The sequence below is a fragment of the Prinia subflava genome, chromosome 30, assembly GCF_021018805.1.
Source record: "Prinia subflava isolate CZ2003 ecotype Zambia chromosome 30, Cam_Psub_1.2, whole genome shotgun sequence".
Taxonomy (NCBI): Eukaryota; Metazoa; Chordata; class Aves; order Passeriformes; family Cisticolidae; genus Prinia; species Prinia subflava.
Genome location: NC_086276.1, coordinates 997834 through 1018820, shown reverse-complemented (window position 1 = coordinate 1018820; position 20987 = coordinate 997834). Strand labels below are relative to the sequence as shown.

Below are 20987 nucleotides of genomic sequence, written 5' to 3'. Positions count from 1 at the left end.
AACGCAGGGAGGCAGGGGAGGACACATGGCTCCAGCACTTGGAGTGGGCACCACAGGGAGGGACATGTGGAGCCCATTTTTGGGAAGATCCTCCTGATTCTTGCCAGGTTTGCAGGTTATAAATGGCTTTTGGAGTTTTCCTGCTAATTTCAGGAAGCTGACATCCCCTCCTCATTTTATGACGGTGAGGAGACACCAGTTTTGGGGGGATCCTGCTGCTTTCCTCCATTTTATGGGGGATATAAATGGCTTGTGGGCCCCCTGCCTCATTCTGGGAGGTTGGGGTGACCCCGTGGTTCCACTGCTGTCTGAGGGAAGGCTGTGACTCCCAGTTTGGGTGGTTTTAGGCAGCTTGTGGGGGTCCCACGTTTGACAGAGGGAGTGTCCTGACTGCCCCCAGCTCCCACCCCAGAGCAGCCTCTGGCCAGTCAGAGGGCGTGGTGGTGATGACTCTGCAGTTGCCATAGGGATGTGCAGAGACCACAACACTTTGAAGCCAATCAGAAAATGCACAAAGTGGTTTTTACTCAATCTGAGCTTTTCTCCCCAGTGACTCCTGTACTGGTTTTGCACTGCCTGGTTTTTGGTAGCAGGGGCCACAGAGGTGGCTTCTGTGAGAAGCTGCTGGAAGCTTCCACCGTGTCCAGCAGAGCCAGTCCCTGATGTCTGTGAGGATGGACACGCTGCTGGCCAAAGCTGGGCCAATTAGAGAGGCTGGAAACGCCTCTGTGATGACATTTCAGAAGAAAATCAAAACAAAGGCACACAGTTTTTCCTCTAGTCAGAGAAGAGGAGGAGGTGAAAACATGTGAGGGAGAACAACATGGAGACACCAAGGTCAGTGGAGGAGGAGGATCAGGATGGGCTCCAGGCACTGGGGCTGAGATTCCTCTGCAGGCCATGGTGAAGCAGCTGAGCCCCTGCAGCCCCTGGGGATCCACGGGGGATGCAGAGATCCACCCACAGCCTGTGGGGATCCACGGGGGATGCAGAGATCCACCCACAGCCTGTGGGGATCCACGGGGGATGCAGAGATCCACCCACAGCCCATGGGGATGCATGGGGGATGCAGAGATCCACCCACAGCCCGTGGGGCAATGCCCACGCCAGAGCGGGTGGATGTCTGGAGGAGGCTGTGATCCGGTGGGAGACCCGGTGGAGAGAGGGGCCCTGCTTCCATGCTGGAGCAGCCTGTCCTTGGGGGACTGTGCCCCGTGGGAAGAGAGACCCACGTTGCAGCAGCTTTGGAAGAACTCTTTGCCTGTGGAGAGGAATTGACATTGCAGGAGGTGCAGTAGGACTGCTGCTCGGGAGAGTGGACCCACATTGGAGGAGTTCACAGAGAACTGTCTCCCGTGGGAGGGACCTCACGGTCTCACAGGGGAGGGACTCCTCTCCCAGAGCAGCAAAAGAAAATCTCGGTGATGAACTGACCACAACCCCCATGCCCTGTGTCCCTGCACTGTTAGTGGGAAGGAAGGAAGGGCTGGGGAGAAAAATGGTGTTTTAAGGGCTTATTTTACTTCTTATTATCCTCCTCTGATTCCATTAGTAATAAATTCACTTTGCAAGTCATGTCGAGCCTGTTTGCCCTTGAAATATTTCTTGGTCCTTATCTCACTTATGAAACCTTTGTTACCTTTTTTGTCCTTTTCCCTCCTCTACCCAGCTGTGGCAGGGAAGGGTGAGCGAGAGACTCTGTGGGTGCCTGGTGTTGGGCAAGGGTCAAACCATGACACTGGGACGTGCCAAAAAGCCACCCAGTTTGTCCCAACCCCCTCCCAATCCAGCCCAACGTCACCTCCAGTTGGCTTCAAAATGCCCCAAAAGTTCTGCACGGCTGGGGGGGGGGAAGGGGAGGAACATCAGGACCCTCCTCCACCACTGTGTCCCAGCAGCTCCATGCCCAGCCAGGAGGAGCAGCAGGGCCACAGTTGACAGGGCATTCCCCCAAATTTCCCCCACACTGATGACACAGCCGGACAACTGGGAGGCTGCCTCAGGCTTTATTGCCCACCAGCATCCCAGGAGGGAGCAGAAAATCCACCTGCAGATGCTGATTGCAGAGGCTCACAATGCTTCCTTGCTTCCATGAGGTTCTGTCAGGTCACAGTGGAACCTTGGTGCCAAATTGTTCCATGGGCTCACAGTGCTCTCCTGGCTTCCCTGGGGTCCCTGTGTGACACACTGCAGCCTTGGCTCCATCAGGGTCTCCTGGCTTCCCTGGGGTCCCTGTGGGACACACTGCAGCCTTGGCTCCATCAGGCTCTCCTGGCTTCCCTGGGGTCCCTGTGTGACACACTGCAGCCTTGGCTCCATCAGGCTCTCCTGGCTTCCCTGGGGTCCCTGTGTGACACACTGCAGCCTTGGCTCCATCAGGCTCTCCTGGCTTCCCTGGGGTCCCTGTGTGACACACTGCAGCCTTGGCTCCATCAGGGTCTCTTGGCTTCCATGATGCTCCACTATGTCCCAAGGGGCATCTGTGGCTTGGCTTTGGAGTCCTGCAAGATCCAAAGATTCCCCCCAAAAAGCACCAGCCCAGGGTTGCCCAGGATGTTTGGACCAGGCCCCACTCCCTGAGCACCCACATGGAACCCCAGTGACGCTGTGACTCCATAGAATCTCACGGAACAAAGTGTCACTTGTGACACAGCAGGGTGTCATGGAACACAGGTGCCCCTGGGACAGTGCCACTGCTCATGGAACCCAGTGTCCATTGGGACATAGCCAGCCCCAGGGGAACACAGGAGACCACTGTGACCCAATGGAAACTCATGGAACCAAGTGTCCACTGTTCCACGGTGCAGCCTTAGAGAGTGCTGGAGACCACTGTGTCACAATGGAATATCCTGAGACCAAGGATCCATTGTGACAAACCTGGGCTTTATGAAACCTAGGACACCACTGCCATTCAATCGAATCTCAAGGAACCCAGGGTCAATTGTCCACACATCAGCTTCTCAGGAAACCAAGGAGAACATTGTGACACAGTGGAATGTCATGGATCCAAGGCTCTACTTTGATCAAGGGGGGCCTCGTGGAACCCATGTTCCACTGGGACACTGCCAGGCCTCGTGCAAGCAAGGTTCCACTGTGACCAAGAAAGGCCTGAGGGCAAATGTCCACTGCTTCACACTGCGGCCTCCTAGAGCACTGGAGACTGTTGTGACACAATGGCAACAGAGCAGGCTGTGACACCGCAGTGTGGCTGTGTGACATCATAGAGTGGGCTGTGACATCACAGTGTGGCTGTATGACATCATAGACTGGGCTGCATGACATAACAGTGGGTTGTGACATCACAGAGCAGGCTGTGACATCATAAAGTGCACTGTGAGGTCACAGTGCAAGCGCTGCCATCACAGACGGAGGCTCTGTCACATTAGAGGGCAGCTCTGTGATGTCTCAGAGAAGGATGTGTGACATCACTGAGTGGGGTGTGACATCACAGAGCTGGCTGTGACATCACAGTGTAACTGTAAGACGTCAGAAAGATGGCTGTGAGGTCAAAGTGTGTGCTGTGACATTACAGGGTGGCAGTATGACACCAGAGAGAGGGCTGTGTGACATCATGCTGGTGGTGTGACATCATGGGGGTGGTGTGATATCACAGGAGGGTGTGTGACATCACAGAGTGGTGTGACATCACAGGGGCAGTGTGAGGTCACTGCAGAGGTCAGTGGGGAGGTCACTCCACCCCGGCCCCCCTCACAGTTCCCCCAGAGGAGTCCAACGCTGCTCGTGCACAGCAGGGTCCCCTGTCCCCCCACGTCCCCCCCACCCCTGGTGCCGCAGCCTCCCCCAGAGGATGTTCCACGAGATCGACCCCAGAGCCTGACATGGGGACAGGGGGGGATGGGACAGGGGGACAGGGACCCCCTGGCAGTGTCCCCATGTCCCCCAGGGCCAGAGCCTGGGCCAGGGCTCCTTCACCCTGTTACAAACAAGGACTTGAGAGCGCTTAAAAAATCCCTGGCAAGGGATCAGCAAAAACCAGATTTAATATTAGGTGAAAGCATGACAAAGTTCCTCGGCAAGAGTCACTCTGCCCCTGCGTGGACACTTCAGGCACAGCAAGGAAACAAAGAAAAGTGCAACAAGCAAAGTGCAACAAGCCAAGGGCAGCAAGATCCTACAGGGACATTTCACTGCCAGCCTCCAGAACTTCACCCACACTTGATGTAGCCCCTGCATTGGGAATTCAGTCAGGGCAGGGTCTTGGGTGGGAGCTGCCCTGGCTCAAGGGAGACACTGAGAGACAAAGAGAGCAGGCAGGAGAGGCAGGAGAGAAAGGAGGACACCAACACAATCAGCTGAGAAGGTGGCACTGTGAGAACAGAACTGACACTGACTGAAAATGAATGGGACAGAAATCAAGAACTCTCAAAGTCTAATTTGCTATCAAAACACATCCCACCCACCCAGCCCCACACAATCCAAATCCCACTGCTACAAATTTGGATCCCACTTCTCCCAATCTCCTTCCAACCTCATCTCACCCTGGTGGCTGTGGAATCGAGTAACTTTGGAGTGGGATTGAGTTTTTCTGAGGTGGGAACAAGCCACTTTGAGGTGGGATTGAGCCCTTTTGGGTTAAAAATGAGTTGTTCTCAGTCGGACTGGAGCAGTTTTGAGGTGATAGACTGATCCCTCTTGGATTCTTGAGTGCAAAGAGAGGGAGAAGAGAAAAAAATTAAGGCCAAAACAAAAGGATAACCAGCCAGGTGTCTTCCCATTCTATGAATTATAAGGAATGTGGGTCACCAGGGCTCTGCCCAACTTGAGTCCTGCAGTGGGGGGGATGGAGCTGAGCAGCGCATGAAGCTCTTCCTGCACTAGGGGCACTTGCAGGGCCTTCCCTTACTGGTGGCTCTGTTGGTGTCTGGTCAAGCTTGAGCTCCTGGAGAAGCTCTTCCCACACTGGGGACACTTGAATGGCCTTTCCCCAGTGTGGATGCGCCGGTGGATGATGAGGGTGCAGTTCTGTGTGAAGCCCTTCCCACAGTCGGGGCAGTGGAAGGGCCTCTCATCCGTGTGAATCTGCTGGTGCAGGAGGAGATGGGAGCTGGTGGGAAACCTCTTCCCACACTCGGAACACTCATAGGGCTTCTCCCCAGTGTGGATTTTTTGGTGGACAATCAGGTTGGCGCTGTGCTTGAAGCCCTTCCCACATTCCCTACACTCATATGGCCTTTCCCCAGTGTGGATGTTCTGGTGCTGGATCAGGTGTTCCCTCTGTCTGAAGCTCTTCCCACACTCTGCACACTCGTAGGGCCGTTCCCCAGTGTGGGTCCTCTGATGGCAGATCAGGTTGGAGCTCTGGCTGAAGCTCATCCCACATTCCTCACACTTGTAGGGTCTCTCCCCGGTGTGGATGCGCCGGTGCTTCATGAGAGTGGAGTTTTGCTTGAAGCCCTTCCCGCAGTCGGGGCAGCGGAAGGGCCTCTCCTCCGTGTGCGTGCGCTGGTGCACGAGGAGACTGGAGCTGAGCTGAAACCTCTTCCTGCATTTATCACACTCGTAGGGCCTCTCCCCAGTGTGGATGCGCCGGTGCCTGCTGAGTGTGGAGTTTTGCTTGAAGCCCTTCCTACAGTCGGGGCAGCGGAAGGGCCTCTCCTCTGTGTGAATCCGCTGATGCCTAAGGAGATCGGAGCTGGTCTGAAACCTCTTCCTGCATTTATCACACTCGTAGGGCCTCTCTCCAGTGTGGATCCTCTGGTGGGCACTCAGGGCAGAGCTCTGCCTGAAGCATTTCCCACATTCCCGACACTCGTAGGGCCTCTCCCCACTGTGGATCATCTGGTGCTTTATCAGTTCAGAGCTCGTCTTGAAGCTCTTCTTACATTCCCCACACTCGTAGGGTCTCTCACCAGTGTGGATCATCTGGTGACAGAGCAGGTGGGCATTGTTCTGAAACCTCTTTCCACATTCCCCACACTCGTAGGGTCTCTCCCCAGTGTGGATCCTCTTGTGCTGGACCAGTTGGTTGCTGTTCCTGAAGCTCTTCCCACATTCCGCACATGGGTAGGATCGTTCCCCGGTGTGGATCCTCTGGTGGCACATCAGGACAGACCTCAGGCTGAAACTCTTCCCACATTCCCCACACTCGTAGGGTCGTTCCCCAGTGTGGATCCTCTGGTGGCGGATCAGGCTGGACCTCAGGCTGAAGCTCTTCTCACACTCCAAGCATTTGTGGGGCTTCTCCCCATCAGGAAGCTGCTCATGCACCACCAGCGCTGAGCTCTGGCTCGATCTTTGACTGCCTTCTTGGCACAGGGTGGGACTTTTCTCCTCAAATCCCCCTGATCCGCGTTTGCAGCCCCTCCTCGTGAGGGATCTCCGGGGATTTTCCTCCCCACTAGATTCCTGTGCTGTGGAGCCACTCCAAACACCCTCTCCCACAAGGTTCTGCTGCAGAGATTTGTCCTCCCTGGTCTCCATGCTCAGCTCCTTGTCTGGGGAAGGAAGGACAAGGAGAGGATGGGATTTGCCTCCGTTCCAGAGGGAAGGGGAAGGAGATCCCCCCCTGCTCTGTCCCCAGCCTCCCCAGGCTGCTGGGAGTCCCAGGAACCCAAAAAGACCCCTCCTCTTCTGTCTCCCCACTTAGGGAAACTGGGAGTGACTGGGCTCATACTGGGAGTGCTGAGAAAAGTGGAACCACACGGGGGAGGGGCAGGGTGCAACTGGGCTCATACTGGGAGCAGCCACTTCCAGCACCGGCACCCCCAAACCCCTTTCCCGCTCATCCTACCCCTCCAGCCCCAGCACCCCTTGCAAAGGTCCCGGCAATCCCAGGGGTCCCCCCCTCTCGGGGTCCCTGCTTTGTGCTTCTGGGGCTCTTGTCTCCCCAGAGTCCCTTTAAGTGAAGCTGCACCTGTCCCAGGGGTCCCAAAACCGGTGTCCCCCCGCCCCTGCCGGGGCTCTGCCACCACAAGGACACCCCAAAAACACCTCCCGGGAGCCCCCGATGTCCCCCAGAGGGGCAGCTGCGCCTCTGCTTTGGAGCCCTGCAAGCTCCAAACATGTCCCCCAAAAAACCCCAAACCCAGGGACGCCCCCGGGATATTTGGGGCGAGCTCCCCCTCCTCGGGCACCTGCGGGATGGGGGCGATGCTCCCCGGCCGTGCTGCGAGTTCAGGGAGCGCTGGAGCCGCCTCTGCCTCCTCTGCCCTTCTCCTCCTGCTCCCTGCTGCCGCTCCGCCTCTTCCTCCCTCCCTCCTCCTCCTCCCCCGTTCCCAGCCCCGAACTGTGGGGGCGGGGTCAGGGAAAGGGCGGGAACTGTGAGGGGAAAGGGGCGGGGTCAAGGACAGGGCGGGAATTATGAGGGAAAGGAGCTCGGCCAAGGGGACGTGCGGTGCTAAAAGGGCCTGGTTTGGCTTAAAATCACCCAAAGAGGCCTAAAATAATTCAAAGGGACTTAAAATCCACCATTATTCCACATGCTTTGGGCCAGAATCAGCCAAATGGGGTTAAAATCGTCCAAAGGGGTCTAAAATCCAACCAAAGGGTCCTAAAACTGCACAAACTGGTTTTAAACCCTCAAAAAAATTGCTTCAAATCACCCTTAAATCTCCCAAATGGGCATAAAATCCACCCTCAAAAAACCTAGGATTGCCTAAAATCACCCAAAGGGCCCTGAGGTCAACCCTAACACCTTACCAGATTTGGCCCAAAATCACCCAAACATACCTAAGCCCCATGGAAGTAGACCTAAAATCCTCCAAAGGGATCTAAAATCCACCCTGAAACTGCCCGGGTTATCCCAAAATCACCCAAATGGGACTAAACTCCACCAGATTTGGCCAAAAATCACCCAAAGGAACCTAAAACCTTGTTGGAAAAACCGGGACCACACTGAGAACAACTGGGACCATGCTGGGGGACACTGGGAGTGAGTGGGGGTGACTGGATCTTCACTGGGGGAACTGGGCATGACTTGGGACCATGCTGGGAGGGACTTGGATCATCTACAGACTCACTGGGTCTACACCGGGGCAACTGGGATCCCACTGGGAGGAACAGGGAGACACTGGAACCATGCTGGGGGCAACTGGGATCCCACTGGGAGGAACAGGGAGACACTGGAACCATGCGGGGGGCAACTGGAATCAGACTGGGATCACAGTGGGAGCAGCTGGGCGATGCTCGGGAAGACTGGGAACATACTGGATTATACTGGTAACAACTGGGACAGCACTAAGGGTGACTGGGAGTGGCTGTGAGCAACTGGGATAAGGCTTGAAGAAAATCTGAGTATCTTGGAGTGACTGGGAACATGCTGGCAGCAACTGGGATATACTGGGAGAGACTGAAACCACAGTGGAGGTAAATGGGAACAACTGGAACCACACTGGATGATCATGGGAGCAGCTGTGCCCATGTCGGGGTCATACTGGGATCCTACTAGAACTGACTGGCATCATACTGGGAGTGACTGAAATAGTACTGGAAGTATATGAGAGTAGTGGGATCATACTGGAATCACACTGGGCCTGACTGGAAAGGTGCTGGCCGTGACTGGAACATACTGGGAGTGACTGGGAGTAACTGGGCCCACACTGGGAGTGCCAGGGAGTCACTCTGGGCATGGCTGTGCCCAAACCCGGTGTCCCCCCGGCCCCGCCGCTCCCGCGCGCTCCCCACGTGGCCCCGGCAGAGCTCGCAGGGCCCGGCCCGGGAAGCCCAACCCCCACCGCGGGGGGACCCGCATCCCCCGACCCCCAACGGGGCTCTGCCGCCACCGGGACACCCCAGAAACACCTCCCGGGAGCCCCCGATGTCCCCCCGAGGGGCAGCTGCACGTCGGCTTTGGAGCCCTGCAAGCTCCAAACATCCCCCCGAAAAAACCCCAAACCCAGGGACGCCCCCGGGATATTTGGGGCGAGCTCCCCCTCCCCGGGCACCTGCGCGATGGGGGCGGTCCGGGGGGCTGCGAGTTCAGGGAGCGCTGGAGCCGCGCGGTTCCTCCGCTCGTTGTCTCCTCCCGCTCCCTCCTGCCGCTCCGCCTCTTCCTCCCTCCCTCCTCCTCCTCCCCCGTTCCCGGACCCGTCGAAGCCCACGGAGGGAGCGGGAATGGAGCCGGGCCAGGTGGGAACGCAGAGAGGGTTGGGGAATGGCAGGAGTGGGATCACTGGGAGTGACTGGGCTGTACTGGGATCATACTGGGAGCAGCTCCTTTGTGACTGAGTTATACTGGGATCATACTGGGATCATACCGGGAGTGAGTAGGAGCAGCGCGATGGCTCCAGCGCTGGGGCTGGCGGCGCTGCTGGGATGGCGAGGGGGCAGTGGGACCTCCGGCAGCGGGACCCGAACGGGACCGAGACCCCCCTGCTCCCCTTATCCTGCACAGGGACCCCCCTGAATCCCCTATTTCTGGACATCAGGACCCCCTGCTCCCCTTTTCCCGGTCATCCCATGTCTCCCAGCCTCCAGAGTTCCCGTGTGCTTGACCCTGGGATGCCCTGGAATACCTTGGACCCCCATTCCTGCCTTTCCCAGCCCCCAGCCCTACATTTCTACAAAACCAGAGACCCCTGAAGTCCCTCTTCCCGAATATCCCGGGTTTCCCCAGCCTGTGACCCTCCTGTTTTGGGAAAACCTGGACTCCCCTTTCCTGGGCTCAAGGACCCCCTGGAACTCCCTTCTACCTCTCCCAGTCCTTGCTCCCCATTTCATTGACCCTGAGACCCCCCTGACCCCCCATTCCTGAGAACTGAGACACCCTTTTGCCGCTTTGCCCAGCACTGACACCCCCTGCACCCCCTTATCCGGCACCAACTCAACCTTTTCCTGGCCACCCCGCCTTTCCCAGCCCCCAGAGCCACCCTTTTCCTTGACCCTGGCACCCCTGGGCCCCCATTCCTGCATTTCCCATCCCCCAGCCCCTCCTTTCCTCACCCCGAGGAGCCCTGGCACCCCCTTTGCTGGGCACAGGATTCCCTGGACACCCCATCCCACCTCTCCCAGTGCCTGCCCTCCCCTTTCCTTGACTCTGAGCCCCTGAACCTCCTTCCCAGCTCTCCCAGGTCTTCAAGTCCCTCCTTTCCTTGACCTGTTGACCCCCCTGGATCCCCAAACTCTCCCATTCAGTCTCCCCAGCTCCCCCAAATCTCTGTGTCCCCCCAGTGTCCCACTGCCTGCAGTGCCTGGAAGTGGCGCTGTCAGAGCCCGGCCCAGGGAACCCCCAGTCCTTGATTGTGGGCGGGACCCCCTGTGAGCGCTGGGACAGCGAGCGGGGCTGGATGGAGCTGCAGAGAGCGGGGATGGCAGCGGGAGCTGAGCTGGGACATTGGGATAGGCAGAGCCGGGATATTGGGATAGGCAGAGCTGGGATATTGGGATAGGCAGAGCTGGGACACTGGGATAGGCAGAGCTGGGATACTGGGATAGCCAGAGCTGGGATATTGGGATAGGCAGAGCTGGGACATTGGGATAGGCAGAGCTGGGACATTGGGATAGGCAGAGCTGGGACATTGGGATAGGCAGAGCTGGGACATTGGGATAGGCAGAGCAGAGACATTGGGATAGCCAGAGCTGGGATAGTGGGATAGGCAGAGCTGGGATATTGGGATAACCAGAGCTGGGATATTGGGATTGCCATAGCTGGGATATTGGGATAGCTGAGCCAGCTCAAGGACAGGAACCGGCACGTGGCCGACAGTGACCTGGAAACGGGGCCGGTGCCACCAGAGCCAGGGGTGACTGGAGGGAGCCGGGGGCTGGGCTGGGATCTGTGGGAATGGAGGATTCTGAGGGGCTGGGCTGGGATCTGTGGGGGTGGAATGGGAATCCAGGGAGTTCCAAGGGGCTCTGAGGGGCTGGGACACATCTCCATGGGTCCATTCTCCCCTCCTTCCCAGGTCTCCACACAGTGCAGGTGGTTTCCAGCTGTGACCTCCTGTCCAATGGAGCATCCCTGGATCCCACCGGTACGGCTCCGACGGGTGGGATTTCATCTTCTTCCAGCTGGGATCTGGGAGCTTTGCAGTGTCCATTGGTGCCACCTGGATCACCCAGAGGTGCTGGGAATCCAAAGGGATCACGGTGGAGCAGATGAAGCATTACCTGGGGCACACTGATGTGGAAGATCTCCCAAAATACATCAGATATGGTCAGGAGGCTGTGGAGTACAAAGGTGGGTGTGGGAGAGGGAGGGGAATTCCTATGGGAATGTTGGAATTCCGGAATGCAAGACGTCGGAATGCAGAAATTCCCATGGAATTTCCATGGCTGGATCTCACTCTCATCCCAGTTAGGTGAGAATTCCATGGATGGATCTCCCCTCCAACCCACTGCCATGGGAATTCCATGAGGAAATGATTTGAATTGATGAGCAATGCACAGACAGCAGTGAAATGAGAAGCAATCCCTGCTGGGATTCCATGGGACACAAATCCCAATCCTGTCCCCAGGCCGGCTCTGTTGTGCCCGTGGCAGCACCAGGGGAGTGCCCTGTTCCTGCCCTGAGCCCAGCACAAGCCTTTCCTTGGGTGTTCTCTGCCCTGCCCGGGGCAGGAGGGCACTGCCGCAGTGGCTTTGGTGGCCCCGGGCACCCGGCCGGGCTGCAGCCCCTGCAGGGCTCCTTGGGAATGTCCAAGAGCAAAGTTTCAAGCAAACAACAGTTTCTGGAGGGGCTTCTCCCCCTTGGCCTGTGCTGGGAGCCCAAAGGCAACAGCGCGGGCACAACAGCTCAGAGTGCTGGAGCTCAGTGTCCCTCGGCCAGGCCGTGTTCCCTGGCTGTCCCCTGTCCCTTAGCTGTCCCCTGTCCCTCAGCTGTCCCCTGTCCCTCGGCTGTCCCCTGTCCCTCGGCTCTGTGGGACCAGGGGTGGCAGCAGGACCTGGGGCAGTCCTGGGGGAGAACAACCCTGAGCCCCAGCTGGGCCAGTTCCCCCAGTTCCACGCGGGGGAGGGACCCAGGTCACTCCCAGCATGGGCCCTGTGGCTCCCAGTCACCCCCAGTATGATCCCAGTCACTTTCAGTGACACTCAGTATGATCCCAGTACCAGCCCAGTCACTCCCATTATGATCCCACTATGATCCCAGCATGGTCCCAGGTGTTCCCATTCAGTCCCAGCATGGTTCCAGCCGCTCCCAGTACAGTTCGAGTCACTTCCAGATACTCCCAGTATTCTTCCTTTATGCTTCCTCTGTGATCCCAGTCACCGCCAGTCTCTCCCAGTATATCCCAGTGTCCCCCAGTGTCCTTTCACTCACTCCCAGTTGCTCCCAGTAGCTTCCAACAGGATTCCAGTTGCTCACAGCCATTCCCAGTCAATTCCAACATGATTCCAGTCACTCCCTGTATATCCCAGTTGCCATCAGCATAGTCATAGTCATTGTCAGTCACAGCCACTTGGCCCAGTAAGGTCCCAGTTTCCACCAGTGTGATCCCAGTCACTCCAGAACTTTGGAAAAGCATGAAATATATGTCAATTACAAATGGAATCGATTTCATTTCTTTATTCAGTACTAATCTGTTATTACAAACAAAAACATGTTTCTGGGCTGAAGCTGTCACACACCGCAAAGATTTTTTGGTTGCTTTATTAATTAAAGGCTGTCCAGAGCCTGTGGAGCAGCCCGGCTCCCTGCCCCTCTGCCCACAGGGGTGCAGCACTGTAAGCTCCCCCAGGAGCCACAGGAGCACTGGCAGAAGGGCAGAGCATCCTCAGAAGTGACCCCAGCACTGCACAGTTCTCACTGCTCTGCTCCTGCACAGACTCGGGATGGCCAAATCCCCCCAGGCTGCGCATTCCACAGCAGGGCCCCCATTCCCCTGGGGAGCAGCCCAGGCCCAGTTTGGCTCTGGGATGGGGTGATGAGTCCTGTCCCAGGAAGAGGCAGCCAGGGCCGGGCTGCTGCCCCTTGCTGCTCCAAGTGCCTCCTTCCAGCCGGGCTCTGGGGGTGCTGAGGCTGCTCTGGGCTCTGCCAGGGCTCTGCTGGGCTCAGCTCTCGGCCACGCTGGGCCTGCTGCCCCTCACATTGCTCCAGGCACCTGAATCCCACCGGGAAAGAAGAGAAACTTGCAAGGGAGTTGAGGTTTAAGGGAGTTTTTATTCAAAAATTCCTAGGTAGCACAACAAAAAGCTGTCCTCAAGTGCTGCATCTCCACTGCACCCACATGTCCTGCCTGCTCCGTGCCAGCTCTTGCTCTCCAGTTGCTCCTCAGAGGCCACGAGGGGCTGGCAAAGCCCCTGAGCAGGCACCATGGACAGGTTTGAAATGGTAAGTTCAATTGATCTTCAACTAGTCAGTTTGGTAGTAGAATTAACCTTTCCTCAAAATATAGCCTCTGCTTGCCCATTTTGAAAGCACTCACATAGTGTGAATTTGCCTTATCTTGTATGTGTTATGTTTACCTGAAAAACCTTTTGAAGAGAAAAACACATTTACTGTTTGTTACGTCTTTCACATTTCCTAAGGACATCTGGCTGGTTTTGGTATGTTCTGTTACTGCAGGCATCAGGCCCAGTGCTTGCAGTCTAATTGAAGATGTGTTTCATGGAAAAGAATAGAAGAATCTACCACAGAGAGCGAAGGGTAATGGTGGAAAATTAATTCTATTTGGCCCATTACTTGTGGTCCTTTTAAACCCACTGTGCAAGGGCTGGGTTTGCAAGCTGCAGGTTGAAGTACAGTGAGTTTGTCTGGATAATGCTGTAGCCCCATCTCACAGATGCAGAAAGGGGCCAGAAATCGGCATTTGGAGTGTGAATTTGGGGTGCTGGCCTTGCCCCAGAGGAGAGGCAGGATGTTCCCTGCAGGGTCTGCATGGAGCAGACAGAAGAGATGGGCAAGTGTTTGCAGGGCCCCTGGGAGGGGATCTTGGGGTTCCTGTCAGCAGGATCCTTGTGCAGCTCAGGCTGGGCTGGGCAGCAGCTCCATCTGCAGCTTCCATGTGCTGCTGCAGCAGCTGCTGCTGGGGACCCTGAGGGAAGAGGCCGCGGCAGGGATGGAAATGCTGCAGGGACAGCTCCAGCCAGGGCCAGCAATGAGCTTTGCCTTCCTGCCTGGGGAAATGAGGCTCCTCTAGTGCAAGAGGAGGCAAAGACAAAATCAAGTTCAACACTTCAAGGAACACTGTAGAAAATTGGAAGCCTCTCCAAATGTCACACACATTCATCTGTTAGCTCTTCAGTGTCGGTTCTTGTAAAAAGCCTTTCCAGTTTTGCCTGGGATCTGAGATTGCAGGGCCCACAGCTGGGCTTCAGAGTTCAATTGATTTTTATTTTCCAGGTTTTTAAACAGAGCTCCAAATTGGGCATCTTGTGCCGTTTTTTCTGCTCAGAATCTTGAAAACGGTTCTGTGCTCCTGTGAGCCACCTCTTGAAGGGTGGTTGGCAACCCTGGAATCCTCTGGGAAAGCACTTGATTGACTTCAGGGCCAGGCTGGAAAGCTCAGCCTGAGGAAAGAACTGTTCCAGATGCCTCTGTCCATGTCCAGCTCCTCCCAGCTGAGTCCCTGAACACACAGGGTGCTTCATAGGGATTTCTTTTCCTTTCCTGTTCACTTGGAGGTGCTTTTGCCTCTCTCCTTTAGACAAATATCTGACCAGGCCCTGCCCCCATTCCATTTTATTCCCTCCACTTTGGAGTTGGCCTGCTGGGTTGGACATGGAAATTGGTGGTGCCACCCTGTTCTTCCCTCCAGCTGTGAATTTTAGCTTGTATGAAACACTGCAAAGGGCCTTGTTTCTCTGGTGGGGAAGATGTGAGGTGGAGATAATTAACAGGATTTGTTTTCATGAACCTTTTGATAATAAAGAAAAATGTGGTGTAGAAAAATTTTGGTGAGGTGCTGGGATTTGAGGGTTTATTTTTTATTATTATTTTTTGCATTTATTAGTATTACTTCTAATTGTTAAGACTATTAAATCCCAGACATTATTACCAATGGCTGGATGTCACTCACTGGGAACATTACCTCCTCCCACTGGGATTAATCTGTACAGTCTATTTCAAGTTGTCAGTGGATTCTAAAGATGGAAAGTGCAATTAATGGTGGATTTGGTGTGGTTTGGACCTGAAGAAGGGTCTCCTCCTCTCCTAGAGGTGCCTCCAGACTGCTTTGCCACCACATCTGTTTGTGGCCCCTCACGGCTGCCCTGCCCTGGGGACATGGTGGGACACCCGTCCTGTCAGGGCTGAGGCTCCTCATGGCCCAGCACAACCCCACATTGCCCCTCACATCCCCTCACAGCCCCTCACATCCCCTCACATCCCCTCACATCCCCTCACATCCCCACACAGCCCCTCACATCCCCTCACATCCCCTCACTGCCCCTCACGGCCCTTCAGCCCCAGGCGCGCGGCTCCTCCCAAAGGAGAAGGGGTCGGGCCCTGCTTGTTCTCCTTTTATTTCGCTCCCTTCACAGCCACCAGTCAAGAAAGGCTGAAATGGAGCCTTTCCCCAGGGCTCCCCTCGGGGTTAATCGCGGCTGCAGCTCTGTGCTGCCGCTGGCCCCAGCGCCAACATCCCCGCAGCCCCGCAGGCCTTTGCTGTCCCCCCGTGTCCATTCGCTGTCCCCGAGTCCCGCCCGGCTCTGGCAGCAGCAGCAGCCGCAGCGCAGCGGGCGCCGGCCCGGCCCAGCCGCGGCTCCCGGCCAGGAGCAGCAGCAGCGCCGGCCCCTTCCCGCCTGCTCCTGCCTCGCCTGCCAAGGGCCTTTTCCAGCTGGACTCTGCACTGCAGCAGCCATCACCCACACACAGCCCTGACTGCCCAGGGCCCGCCTGGGCTGCCCTCAGCAGCCTCCAGAGAAAGAAAGGCTCGGCTTCCAGCGCTCTTTGCAGCGCTCTTTGACTCACCCTCAGGTGACAGCAGCAGGCTGCTCTTGCCTTTGCCTCGGCAATTGGAGATGGTGTCTGCTCTTGCACCCTTCTGGCTGCCAAGTGAATTTGAGCAGCTCAACTGCAATTGCCTTTTTCCACCATTGCTACCCACTGTGCTTTTGTGACAGTGAACTCAGGAGTTTTGTGGCAGGCACCATGATAAGAAGAGATTGAAATGCTCCCAAGTCCCTGGGCACTGAGTCGAGGGGAATTAAAGCCACACAGGTCCCGTTTGCAGAGCTCCAACACAGCCCTGGTGCTGCTGCTGCTGCTGAAATCAAATCAACTTACAGAGGCCATCACAGAAATTGCCCTCTGGAGTGTCAAATAAAATGAAAAAAAAAACCACCAGGAGAAAGACAAATCTCAACTTCTTCACTCGCTTCATTGCTTGCTCTGAGCAGCAGAAAGTGGGGATGCCCAGAGGTATTTGCAGCTGCTGCTGATCCCAGCTGCAGCTCAGCCCTGTGCAGAGTCCCAGCAGGAAGCTGAGCCCAGCCCGGGGAGCTCACACAGTGTCAGGGAGATTCTTTCTCTGAATTCACTCAGCCTTGCATTCCCCAGCTACGCCTGGTACCACCTCCTGTTTTCTTGGCTTAGAACAGGAGCAATGCAAACCTTACCAATGGCACAACTGCCCAGTCCACAGGAAAAAGGACAGAGAAATGGTAAAGTTCTCCAGACATTTGTCCTGCTTTGCTGGAAAAGTCGTGCTGCACTCACAGGATGGAAATCCAAGAGAAGCTGGAGTTGCTGGCACATCTTGTAACAGAAGCTGGACCTCGTTCTCCATGAAAGGTTCTTGGAAAGAGCAGCTGGGACTGTGGAGAAGATTGCTGGAAAACTCAAACAGCTTTCCAGAAGTGAAATGAAAATGAAAGAAACAAACCAAGCTGTTTTCCTCTATTTTTTTCTATGCTTCCCTTTTCCATGTTGCACTACTTGTCCATGCCATTAATTCCAAAGAGATGTCACCTCGAAGATCGGTGACTTAGTGAGTTTTAGACACTCTAAAATACCATGGGCTGTACACACAGTTTGCCTTCCCCTGTTTTTGTTGTCAAGCAATGCCAGAGACATAAATGTAGTGCTTGGGTCGGGCACGAATCCTGCAGGCAGGGAATGTGCCCCGGCAGTGTGTGAGCCTGAGCAGGGACAATGCAGAGCAGCAAGCGAGGGGATTCCTCTGGCACAGCGCAGGAGTCAGGACTCTGGGTCTGGGCTGCACAGGGCCAAGTTCCCGTGTTTGGACAGGCTCAGGGGCTGCCCCCGGGGCGCGCGGGGCTCGGCCGTGGAACGGACACGCGGACAAACGGCCCCGGGGCTTCGGCGGCAGCGGCGGCAGCGGCGGCAGCGGCGGCAGCAGCAGCAGCGGCGGCAGCGACTTTGCGGAGTCTCCGAACTCTGCGACCCTCCTCACCTCCTGTTCCCCCTCTCCCTCTCCCACTGTCCTGCACTGTCTCTCCGTGTCCCGCAGTCTCTCCTGGTGTCCCTTTCCCGGTCTCCCCAGCCCCTCTCGGTGTCCCCGTCCCGGCCTTTCCCTCTCCCCCTGCCGGGCCGGGCCATGCCCCCGGCCCGCCCCCGGCCCCGGGCGGGGCTGCCCCGTCCCCGGGCGTCCCTCCGCGGTCTCGCCTGGGCCCGGCTCTGGCCGTGCTGGCGGTGGCGCTGCTGGGCCGGGATCAGTGCCTGGGGCTGGGGCGGCATCGCCACCCTTTGGCTGCGCCTGGGCCGGGCACGGCCTCGGCCCCGGTGCCGACCCCGAGCCCGGCGCCGCCTCCTCCCGGGCCCCGCGGAGGACACACGCGGCGCGGCCGCTCCCGCCGCCTCCGCTGCGGCTTCCCCGGCCCGAGCTCCGCCGCTCGGCAGCGCAGCCGCCGGCCCCGAACCGCCGGGGCCCGGCGCGGGTGGGGATGCCCGGCCCGGGCCGCTCGGGGGGCGCTCGGGGGCCGTGTCTGGCCCCGGGCCGAGCGCTGACGGCCGCGTGTCGCCCGCAGGGAAGGCGCAGGAGGCCCTGCAGGACCGGTACCGGCTGGGTTCGCTGCTGGGGCGCGGAGGATTCGGCAGCGTCTACTCGGGGACACGAGTGTCGGACGGCGCCCCGGTGAGCGGCGGGGCCGGGGGCGGGCGGAGGAGAACGAGGAGGGCGGAGCAGGAGGAGAAGATCGGACCGCAGCGGGGCGGTCGGTGAGCTCAGCCCGCTGCTGTCCCTTGCTCGCAGGTGGCCATCAAATGCGTGCCGCGGGATCGCATCCGGCTCTGGGGCGAGCTGGTGAGTGAGCGGGGCCAGCGGCAGAAGCCGGGCCGTGGCGGGCGGCGAGGAGCCGGGGCCCGGCAGGGTGGGAGCCGCCGGGAGCCGTGCAGGGAGAGCGGGCCTGGGCTGAGCGGGGCGCCCAGAGCAGCCGGGGCTGGCTGAGGGCTCCCAGAGCCCCGGCACGGCCTCAGCCCCACTGACGGCATCGTGCTCCTCCCGCAGCCCAACGGCGCCCGTGCGCCCCTGGAGATCGTGCTGCTGGACAAGGTGTCCGCTGGCTGTGCTGGTGTCATTCAGCTCCTGGAGTGGCTTGAGCCCCCCACCAGCTTCTTGTTGGTGCTGGAGCGTCCCGAGCGGTGCCAGGACCTGTCGGCTTTCCTGGCGGAGCGGAGGTTCCTGCCGGAGGAGGAGGCGCGGGCGCTGTTCCGCCAGGTGCTGGAGGCCGTGCGGCACTGCACCAGCTGCGGGGTCCTGCACAGGGACATCAAGCCCGAGAACATCCTGCTCGACCTGGCCACAGGAGAACTCAAATTGATCGACTTTGGCTGTGGCGCCTTCCTCCAAGACACAGCCTACACCCAGTTTGCAGGTGAGCCCCCTCAGGGGATGTTCCTGGTCATCTCCTGGCCCAGCCTGGCTGTAGCACCGGGCCTTCCCCCTCTTGCTGCTGGCAACAGCATGATGTCTTGAGCCAAGTTCCTTTTGTCTGGGGGTGGGAGGGGGCCAGCCCCCACATGCCCAGGGATGCTGGGGCCAGGCTCTAGGAGTTCATCCCCTGATGAACTGTGTCTGTGTTCCACAGGAACCCTGTCCTACAGCCCACCAGAGTGGATCCACCAGCAGCGCTACCACGGCGAGGCAGCAACGATCTGGTCCCTGGGCCTCGTGCTGTACCACCTGGTCGTGGGGAAGCACCCGTTCAGGAGGGGCCAGCAGATCATCTGGGGCCGCATCTTGTTCCCACGATGGCTCTCTCCAGGTGGATCCTCATCTCTGGGCACAGGGGAATACCAGTGCTGGGAGACAGCAGCAGCCTCATGAGCACCCTGCTCTGGCAGCTGCTGGGGAGGGGGCACATGTCCTGCTCTGCCGCTCTCCTCCAAACAGACAGTGCATCGGGAAGTTTAGGCACAGCTCTGGTCAGACCCAGCATGGCCTGGGCGTGGGAATGGGGGGCCAAAACAGACGGGATCCTTCTCCAAGTGACTGGTGGATTCTGGTTTGTCTCTTCAGAGTGCCAGGATGTCATTAAGAGGTGTTTGTCCATGCAACCCTTGGACAGGCCATCCTTAGAAGACCTCTTCAATGATCCTTGGCTGCAGGGCATTCATCTGCCCTAGAAGATGGGAGAGGTCCATGTGCACAATTGGATCCAAAACCTGGCAGGTAACAACTCCACACATCTCATGGCAATCAGTGCTAAAGAAGAGCAGACTGTTTTTGTCCTGCCTGTAGCTCTGAGCAGGGATCATGAGATGGGAACATCTGTGCTGGAGCTTAGCTGGAGACCTGCTCCAGCAAGCACTGGTAGCCACCATCCATCCTAGTTTTTCTTGTCGTGCTTCCTTGACGGCTGGGGCCCTGGGCAGAACAGTGACAGCCTGCTCTGGCCCCCAGGGAAGGAGGAGCCTCTGGAGAAGCTCTGTCAGGTGGGGCTGCTGCTGGACACACCAAGGACAACCTCAGGGATGACAATCTCTTCCTCTACCTGGTCACCAGCAGCTGAAGATGATGGAGTTTGATTTTGGTACCTTCTTCAGAGACACGCTCCATGCCCAGTCTGCAGGTGAGTCCACAGCCAGGGGGATGCTCCCAGATCCGGGCATGGCACAGCCTGGCTGGGCACCAAAGGTTCCTCCCTTTTCTGGGGCGGAGGCAACAAATCCTTCCCTGGGCTGTCCAGCTGCTTTTTGGCTCTGGGCAGCTGCTGAGGGGCTGGATGTGGCATGGCTGGCTGCAGGCTGGGCACATGTGCTGCCCTCCTGCTCTGCCCCCAAGGGCAGCAGTGATGGGGAGGTTTGGGCCCAGCTCTGAGCACGGCCAGCACGGCCTGGGTACTGCGGGCGGCTGGGACAAGGGCACAGGAGCCCTCAGCTGACGGGCAGTTTCTGGTTTCTGTCCTTGCAGCCGGGCTCTGCGGGTGCTGAGGCTGCTCTGGGCTCTGCCAGGGCTCTGCTGGGCTCAGCCCTGGGCACGGCTGGGCTCGCTCTGCCCTCACATTGCTCTGACAGCTTTGCAGCACACCAGCCCCTTCTGAGCACAGCGCCTGAGCTTTCTGCTTTGGCAGCTGAGTGAGACTCTCCTGCTGGCCCAGAGATTGCAGGTAGGGATCCACATCCAATTGGCAAGAACCCAAACACTCCACAGTCCCAGCTGAATGCCTGGATCTTCACGGGATGTTTTGTCTGTCCCACTCTTCCTTCCTTTTTGGCTGGAATTGTGCAATTGCCCTTTCTTCCTCCTCTAGGAGTGCCACAACTGAGCAAAACCTGGCGAGTGGATGGTGTTCCTAAGGCAGTGCAGTCTGGAGCTGATGGATGAAGAATTAATTGCCCTTCTGCACCTCGAAACCAGAGCAAAAAGCTGTGAGTGGGACTTTGTGTCTTTAAAAATCTCTGAAAACTTCCAAGGGAATGTGCAGCTCCTTCAGGGAGTGAGAAGGAAGGTCATCTTCTAAAGGATTTGGGGTTTGACAAAATTTAGATTCCCAGTCCTGCTTAGATCTGGTGGGGCAGAAAGCAATTTCCTATTCTTTCTACCACAATTTAAAATAATACTGGAAACAATCTGCAAAATCTTTTTAAAGGGCTGCTGAGGTCAGTAGAATGGATCCATGCCATCAACACATTTACAAAGTAAATAACCTAGATCTCATTTTAAAAAGATTAATTATCTCTTTATCCA

General features: G+C 57.4%; 1 protein-coding gene, 1 long non-coding RNA gene and 1 pseudogene across 2 annotated transcripts; 2 read left to right on the top strand and 1 right to left on the bottom strand.

Annotated features, from left to right (window-relative positions):
- The window catches only part of LOC134562736 (zinc finger protein 850-like), a 124249-nt pseudogene extending 115246 nt beyond the window's left edge, over positions 1 to 9003 (bottom strand).
- LOC134562749 (uncharacterized) lies at positions 9004 to 13400 on the top strand. Its single transcript, XR_010083254.1, has 3 exons — positions 9004 to 9087; positions 10863 to 11137; positions 13075 to 13400. It is a non-coding gene; the product is annotated as an uncharacterized LOC134562749 (long non-coding RNA).
- A 2830-nt stretch (positions 13401 to 16230) lies between these two features.
- Positions 16231 to 19461, top strand: LOC134562715 (serine/threonine-protein kinase pim-1-like). Its single transcript, XM_063420238.1, has 5 exons — positions 16231 to 17933; positions 18051 to 18101; positions 18306 to 18672; positions 18886 to 19062; positions 19317 to 19461. The coding sequence occupies exons 1-5, from the start codon at positions 17397 to 17399 to the stop codon at positions 19421 to 19423; spliced, it is 1239 nt and encodes a 412-aa protein (XP_063276308.1). The 5' UTR covers positions 16231 to 17396; the 3' UTR covers positions 19424 to 19461.
- Positions 19462 to 20987: the final 1526 nt, after the last annotated feature.